Genomic DNA, 8,264 nt, shown 5'->3' with positions numbered 1-8,264 from the left:
ATTTAAAGGGAAGCCGGCGCATCCTGACCGCATCATTGTCTTCTGGGTGTGTTTAGGGAATATTGGCATTTATTTACATGCGATTTGATTAGCTAGTCATGGTGGACTGTCATGATTTTGGCTAATGCAGGACACTAATGAATGATGCACATCAGAGGGGATTTAGAAGTGGGTATATACACAAAGCCGACTGATAAAGAAGTGGGTATACGCCGTATACCTGCGTATACCCTCCACTACACCACTGACTGCTCCGTTGTACAAAATCTGTTGCGTTTAGCGTGACCACCGCCTCACTGTGCTAATATAGCCGATGTAAAGGATGATGTTTTACGTCGATGAATGTACAAAGCCTAGCCTATAATAAATAATATTTTAGCATCCAGATACGTCGCGAATATGGAAACATTTGGATTCGTGCCGAATGAGAGAAGTAGGCATCAGTTTCACCTTAAATTAATTTGTTTTTGGATTGATGTTTTTATAGCCTAAACGCATAGCCTTAACATTTTTGCCTACATTATTTCTGAATGTAATAGGCTAGGGCTAATAAAATGCGACGTGAGCCTATACGCTACTTATGTTTTTTGTTTTTTTTTCACTCTCAAAACACAATCTTATACAAGTAGCGTTTTTTTTAACAATGCAGCAAACGTTTTTAAATATCTTAAAAATACTTTAATGTCTTTAAAGTGTTGATTTATTTTTTCTTTTGTTTAGTAGCCTACATTTGGCCAAAATCTAGAAAAGATGATGCTGTATTGGCTGTGACTAGCGCAGCGGGTTATAGGCTAACGTTACCAGATCTCTACCTGTTTTTTTATTGTTTTTAAATATCTTAAAAATACTTTAATGTCTTTAAAGTGTTGATATTTTTTTTTTCTTTTGTTTAGTAGCCTACATTTGGCCAAAATCTAGAAAAGATGATGCTGTATTGGCTGTGACTAGCGCAGCGGGTTATAGGCTAACGTTACCAGATCTCTACCTGTTTTTTTATTATTATTATTATTATAGGCAAAGAAAATTGTTTTTTTAAAAAATGACGTTATTAACCGGTATTTCTTCTACCCGAACCGGTTTCGGAACGGTAATAATACAGAGGAACGCAGAAACAGAAACGGTAAAATATCGATTCTGCTCTGAGTGAACCGATTAAATGTTATTTTTTTTCGTTTTCAAGCCCTGTTCTCCTATAAATGTATTAAATTATTATCCTTTGTGCAGTGGCTCAGGAGATGAGTCTTTGAGTCTGTATAAACATCAACAAGCTGAAAAATAAAACCAAAGTTTTTTTTTTAGATAATGTAATCTTGTTAAAATTGATTTCATAAAATTGGTATCGAAAAAAGTATCGTTCGGGAACCGGTATCGAAGTCAAGGTATCGGTATCGATATCGAAAAAATTTTAACGATACCCAGCCCTAGCGTAAATGAGGATTAGAGCCTGTAGCCGGTGAAGGAGTCTCCAACCACAAACACAGATGTAAATCGTCTGCTGATATAAGGTATTTCATTGCATTTTTACAAGTAATCTGAACGGCCTATATATGTGCAATATTTTAACCGAGCCCTCACTGTAATGAGTCACCATTGACTGCAGACCTTTTAGACTGATAACTTCCGTGCTCTGATGCGGCAAACTTGTCACAGGACTTGCAGTCCTAATAGCGATGTATGACTGTTGTATCCGAATATATATGAAATGGCTGTTTTAATTTTTTATTTTTTTTTATATTTAACATGTTAGTTTATCAGTATGTTTGAAAGTATATTATTTCAATTATTGGTGCTTTCATAGGCTCTTTCGCGTGCCCACGCGGTTTAAAACCCCACATAGTTATGAAATAGCCTATGATAAGTACAGAGTAGTGTTGTCACGATACTGGAATTCCTAACTTCGATACGATACCTTGAAAAATATCGATTTTCGATACCACGGAATAAAAGACTGCCACAATATTAAAGGGGTAAAAAAAAAAATATTTTAATTTAAAGATAAATATAACAAGTTTAGAGCATGACAATGAGGTATATTTTATATGAACAAAAATGTCTTGAGGTAGTGCACTTGTTCAAAAGCCTCTCAGATTGCCATACATTCAAAAACCAATAGAGTGCAAGTAAAAAAAAAAGTGCAATCTTTTGTATTTCCAAGTAAAATCAAATCCAATCACAATATCAACAAAAGAAACTTAAACTTCAAGCAAAAACAAAATCAGTGCAATCTTTGCTGAAGCATTATCAGTGGTGATACCAGCCATGTATGACATGTCCAGCTTCCATGCTTCTTGTATCATCTCTTCCAATGCTTCCCTCAAGCATTCTGCTGTGTGCTCAGAGTTGAGCCCAATACAGCCCAAACACCAGCTCTGCATGTCCCAGGTTTCAGTGACAAATTGCAGAGTTACTGCCATGAACGTGGAAGTGGCCCTGCTTGTCCACAGATCAGTGGTGCATGAAAAAAAGGTTTTCCTTCCAAGATGGTTCATGGCTATTTCTTTCGTTTCGTTATATAGGGCTGGGATTTCGGTGTGCATGAAATAGTTCCGTGAAGGAAGGGCATACCTGTTGTTCAAATGTTCAAGAAGTTGTTTGAAGCCAGGTTTCTCAACAGTATACACAGGAACCTGATCCATGCATATGTACACTGCTACAGCCCTATTCAGCTTCTTAGCTTCATTTGAGTTTGCTTCATACTAGGGCTGCACGATAAATCGCATGCGATTATTTAATGCGCATCTTGTCAGTAAAGCCGCTTCTGTAATCAGCCGTTGTTCACAGGCAAGCTGCGCAACACCACGTTCATAAACGCGCAATTTTTTGCGTAGCTTGTCAGTGAACAACGGCTCCGTGTAGTAAATGCTGCTCCATGTGAAAGCCCGCACGTGATGGAGATTTACCGCTGATTACAGAAGCAGCTTTACTGACAAGATGCGCATTAAATATCGCATGCGATTTATCGTGCAGCCCTACTTCATACTTTCTTTGCTGTTCAAATACAGCTGGTAGTGTAGGTTGTGAGTGTTGTTTTTGTTGCAGGTCGAGTCTCATCTTCTTTCTGGTGCTACAAGAGAATGCCAAACTTTAATAAATATTTTTCATTTTCGTTTTAGACCACACTTTTAAAATGAACTGAACTATCTAACTAATCTTAGAACTTAAGTTAATGGTAATAGATATTTGTTAACATGAATAAACAATGAAAAATACTTCCAAAACATTTATTAATCTTAGTTAAAAGTTAATTTAAACTAACATTTACTAATACATGTACTAATTAAAATCCAAAGTTCTATCTGTTAATATTTTTTCATTGGACCAGAGCTAACATGATCCGTTGTATTTTTATTACCTACTGTTATCAAAGATTAAAATATACTGTAACAAATGCATTGCTCATCGTTCATAAATGCTGGTTAATACATTAACATTATTTGATGAACAGATTTTAATGCCGGATTCACATATAATCACCGATCCACGCACGCAAATGTGCGTGCATCACACGCGAAAACAATGCTCACTGGATCGACATGAAGACAAATTGCAGAATTTAAGTAATAATTTTTTTAATAAAGTTAAATAAGCACAAGTTAATTTACATTTGACCACAGTTAAAGTATTTACTTGTCTAAGATTCCTCAGTCAGATTATATTAACTTTAAGAATTACGGTGAAAAAACGAGACAACACTCATATCAGCAACAATACTAGGCCATCTTGGTTAATGTTTCAGTAATGTTAAAATGAGAACAGTTACCAACCTCTCGAAATTCTTTATATAGATCCGGGTGTCTGTCTTTCAGGTGCTTTGCTAAATTAGAGGTGTTAGCGCCTTTTGTTAGCACTGCTCTGTAGCAACTCTTGCATATTGGCTTGCTTGTGTCCTTCGGCTTTCCATGTTCATTTGTTTCATATCCAAAATATTTCCAGATAGCACTCCTGCTGTGTTCTTTATCAACCAAAGCCGGTCGCGGGGGCGCCGCACTCGCCATCTTTCTATTCACTTCACTTTTGCTATTTAACCAGAGCGAATGAGATGAGACAGGCACTGCGGTCATGTGTGGTGTTTGTTAACGCGCCTTTGGAGAGAAGTGAAAGTGACAGCTCGGCTAGTATTGGTGTATCGATACTTCGGGAAATTAGTATTGGTACCGTTCAGATATTTCAGTATCGATATTTATCAAAATATTGATATTTTTGACAACACTAGTACAGAGAGTCTCTCTCTTGCCTCCACGCACGCACGATAATATCGTGTATTGGCAATCTCACGGGCTGGCCATATGACCATTTGAAAAATGACCATATCGCCCAACACTAATATTCATGTAATGGCAAAGCTGTATTTTCAGCATCATTACTCGAGTGTTCAGTGTCATGTAATCCTTCAGAAATCATTCTAATAGGCTGATTTGATGCACAAGAAACATCTCTCATTATGATCAATGTTGACAACAATTGCTGCTTGTTTTTGAGTTTTTTCACAATTCTTTGATGAATAAAGTTCAAAAGAACTGCATTTATTTGAAATAGAAATCTTTTGTAACTTATCATCCTTCCCGAATGAAACATTAAAAAAAAAAAAAACTCTTGATGACCCCAAACTTTATAAACATGTTTGTTTGTCCCTCAGTGAACCCCAGCCCTATGAAAGGCAAAGGGAAAGGTCGCCCAAGTGTGGCTAAAGCAGTGGAGAAATCCTCGCCCAAAGACGACGAGGAACCCGAGAGCCCTCTTGAAGACGAGGAGGAGGAAGAAGAGGTGGAGAAGGAGTCTCCTCCATCCAAAAAGACGAAGGATGAAGCCCCTGAAGATGAGGAAGAAGACGAAGAGGACGGCTCTGAAGAGGAGGCTCCATCCGGGGAAGACTAGCCATGTTACTAATGTTGTCTCTTTCTTCTATTTCCCTTTACACTCTTTCCTTTTTTGCTTTTTTTTTGGGGTTTGTTTGCTTTTCAGTTTTTTTTTCTGTGTCTGTTGTGGCCTGGCTCAACGGTTTGAACTCTTTCTTTTTCTTTTTTTTTTTGCCTATAATTTCAATATCGCGAAGGATATTTTCCCAGAACTTGTGAGCGTATATATCTATATATATTATTGAATAAAATGTGTCTGAGTCTGTTTATTTATGGGTATATAATCTTGAGGGAAGCCCATCGTTCCAAGCAAGTAGCTTCGCTGTTCGCCTAGGGTAATCACATGACCGAATTCTCCAAAAATGCTTTTGCTCGTTCATTTCCGTAACCTGTATAAAGCGTAGCGTTCACTCTGCATTGTTGCGGCTGATGGTCCTCATTCATGAAATTAATTGCGGTGTAAAATGTTCGTAAAACCATTCTTGCGTAAAGTATCGCAACTAAGGGCCTCACTCAAAAACAAAAGTGTAAACACACTTGTTTACAAACTGTTACAGCCAGTTAGATTGTGCTTGTATTTAACAAACGAGGACCATATTGTTGTGTTTAGTTTGTTCGCAAAACCGTATTTGCGAAACTTACCACAAAATACAGCAATTTACCTATGAATAGTTTTGCGAAGTTCTACAACAGTGTTTCCTGAATGAGATCCGATGCGTTTGTTGTGTAGTGACTATCTAGAAAGCCATTCGTTAGAAAGTTTAGTAATAGTTGATGGCGTTTGTTTCGATACTAGCGGTCAGGGTCGTTCTTATCCGAGGATTCGTTTTGTATTTATTCAACATGCGCTTGCAGCTCTTTACATGTTGATCATCAGCTGAAGATGGAGAAACCAATGCTATCTAATGCTCATGTTTTGATAATTTCTTTCGTCGTTGGTTTGCTATTCAGTTTGTAGTTTTACCTTTTAAATAAACTGTCTCGATTTGTGTAGTTTAAACAATAATGCTGTCACTGTTTGAGTAGAATATTCTGGGTTAAAAATGTCAAGTTCTGTTTATGAAATCTGCAGAATTTTCACCGAAAAGATTTGTACCTCAGTTTGTTGTGCACTTATAATGGAAGTCTATACAGCAACTGTACAAGGTTTGCTCCCTTGTAAGTGCATTTGTTTTATAGCAAACTGAGATGTGATTTTGAAATATTTTCTGTGATAATCCGTTCTGCAGATGCCATCCATTGAGCTAAGCTCATTTTGAACCTGTAATATTTCTAGATTCATGCTCATTTCACTCTGAACTCTGTAATGTGCGTTTGTTTTGTATATATTTTTTTTTTCGTCCACCAGATCATCTCGTAAAAAGGCAGGAAAGTACGAATGCTTTCATCTCTTTTCTCAAAAGAGGCACGCAGCGAGTGTTCTGAGATCGGGCCTTAAAACGGTTAATTGCGCGAGAAATGTGAATCTGGTGTCTCGCGCACTGTTTCTGCCTTCCGAAGCCGGTGTTTTTTTTTTTTTTTTTTTAATTGTACCGCGAAGCTAAACGTTCAGAAACCGGGACTCGTGCCCGTTTTTGTCCGAGATTGTATTGCTGTTGTTGAGGGATCTCTTCAGCCGAGCAAATAACGTTTCAAAAGTCAAATGTTGTTTTTCTTCAGCCCTGGATCAGATGCGTTTGTGATGTGACAGAGTGGCATATTTGCACTGTGAGGATGGAGAAGAATTGTACTATTCATACCTTATGTGTGTTTGCTCATTAAATATATATTTCTGTTGCTGCTTGTTTTTAATTTCAGACACATATGATGTATATCCCATGATGCATTTCAAGGGGCTTTTCTGTCTACAGCGCATACATGGCATTCTGACTAGGTTCGATCCTTTCTGCCAGGCATCTCTGAATATTTTCCACTCGTGCCGTCTATAAATTGTTTTTTAACCTAGCTGTCCAAAAATGTATGAATGTTTTGTTTTTTTGTGCTTGATTTAATTTCAAGTTTCTTTTTTTCCTTCCTCAGATTTTTTTTTTCTTTGTATTGTTTGTTTTTTTAAGAAAAGAAATAAAATGTATCTTCATTTTAATGAGTAACTCTTGTACTGGTGTCTTCTTGTGCAAAACATCTTCCTTGGAGATGCACATTTTATAAATGTTTTATGTGTGATACTATAATAGGTTCGTGTGAATGTCATTGAAATGTTTTCATTATTCAAAATCAATTGTTTCAACTTTGTCTTAAAATGATGAGAACAATAAGAAACCGCATAAGTTTAATGCTTCCTCAGTGAGTTTCCATTTGTTTGTGTCACCGAAAAACACATTCTTAAAGGAATAGTTCACCCAAAAATGAGAATTTACTCCCCCTTAGGGTATCCAAGATGTAAATGAGTTCGTTTTTTTTTTTTTTTTTGGTCAGGAAAGATTTGGAGAAAGTTAGCATCCTAAATTTAATAAATCCGGAAACAAAGGTTTAAAGTTTAAAAGTCTTAATGATGGATTTGTTTCCAAACATGCAGTTTTTTGTTTCACAATACCTTGTTGGACTGGAGTGGTGTGGATTACTGTGATGTTTTTATCAGCTGTTTGGACTCTCATTCTGACGGCACCCATTCACTGCAGAGGATCCATTGGTGAGCAAGTGATGTAATGCTATATTTCTCCAATTCTGCTCTAATGAAGAAACAAACTCATCTACATCTTGGATGGCCTGAGAATGAGTATGTTTTCAGAAAATGTCAATTTTTGGGTGAACTGTTCCTTTAAAAGGAAATTCATAGTTGAATCAGTTCTGACAGCACTTAGAGAACTCAAATGGTGACAGAACTGTATTTCTCTAAAAACTAGATGAAAAACAATCACATGCAGAATTATCTGAGTATAATGTGGATATTTGAGACACTTCTGTGCTGCTAGTATAATTCTTTATAATATGAATTACAATTTGATCAAATTAATATTTAGAGTTGAAATATAGCAGGTGCAGGAATATGAAGTGCTTATTTTGCAGTTACTTATAAAACCAACTTGATTTTAGTAGTTAAGTTAGTTTGTCATTCTATTTTTGTTTCCATACATATAAAGTCGTCAGCATTTATGATACTAAATTCCAACACATGATGGCAGTGTTGTCAAATTTAAACTCCTTCAACGAATGTGCAACTCTGAGACTGTTTAAAGACGTGTTAGCCATATTTGTGCATTTTTAAGTAGATTTTTCTGGTATCCGTACTTTACTTAACTACTACAACTTTTACTTTTACTCCTTACTTTTTTTTTTTTTTTTTTACACATGATCAATAGGCTATTATTTCTTGTCACTACAGATTTGCAATGTGTGTGAGCCTGTTTGCAAACCTGACAGACAGACAGACAGATAGATAGATAGATAGATAGATAGATAGAAGACAGA

The 8,264-nt window shown here is 36.4% G+C and overlaps 1 protein-coding gene across 1 annotated transcript in view; it reads left to right on the top strand.

Moving 5' to 3' along the window:
* Positions 1-6,405, top strand: part of LOC107756632 (nuclear ubiquitous casein and cyclin-dependent kinase substrate 1-like) — a 14,078-nt gene extending 7,673 nt beyond the window's left edge. Inside the window, exon 8 of the mRNA XM_016573816.1 lies at positions 4,637-6,405. Within this exon, the coding sequence (XP_016429302.1) occupies positions 4,637-4,875 (239 nt within the window). The 3' untranslated portion in view covers positions 4,876-6,405. The remainder of the gene's footprint in view (positions 1-4,636) is intronic.
* Positions 6,406-8,264: the final 1,859 nt, after the last annotated feature.

This window comes from Sinocyclocheilus rhinocerous, unplaced genomic scaffold (genome assembly GCF_001515625.1).
Source record: "Sinocyclocheilus rhinocerous isolate Xijiao unplaced genomic scaffold, SAMN03320098_v1.1 scaffold532, whole genome shotgun sequence".
Classification (NCBI taxonomy): Eukaryota; Metazoa; Chordata; class Actinopteri; order Cypriniformes; family Cyprinidae; genus Sinocyclocheilus; species Sinocyclocheilus rhinocerous.
Note: the sequence above shows the minus strand (reverse complement) of the source record. Positions and strands in the feature narration are given on the sequence as shown.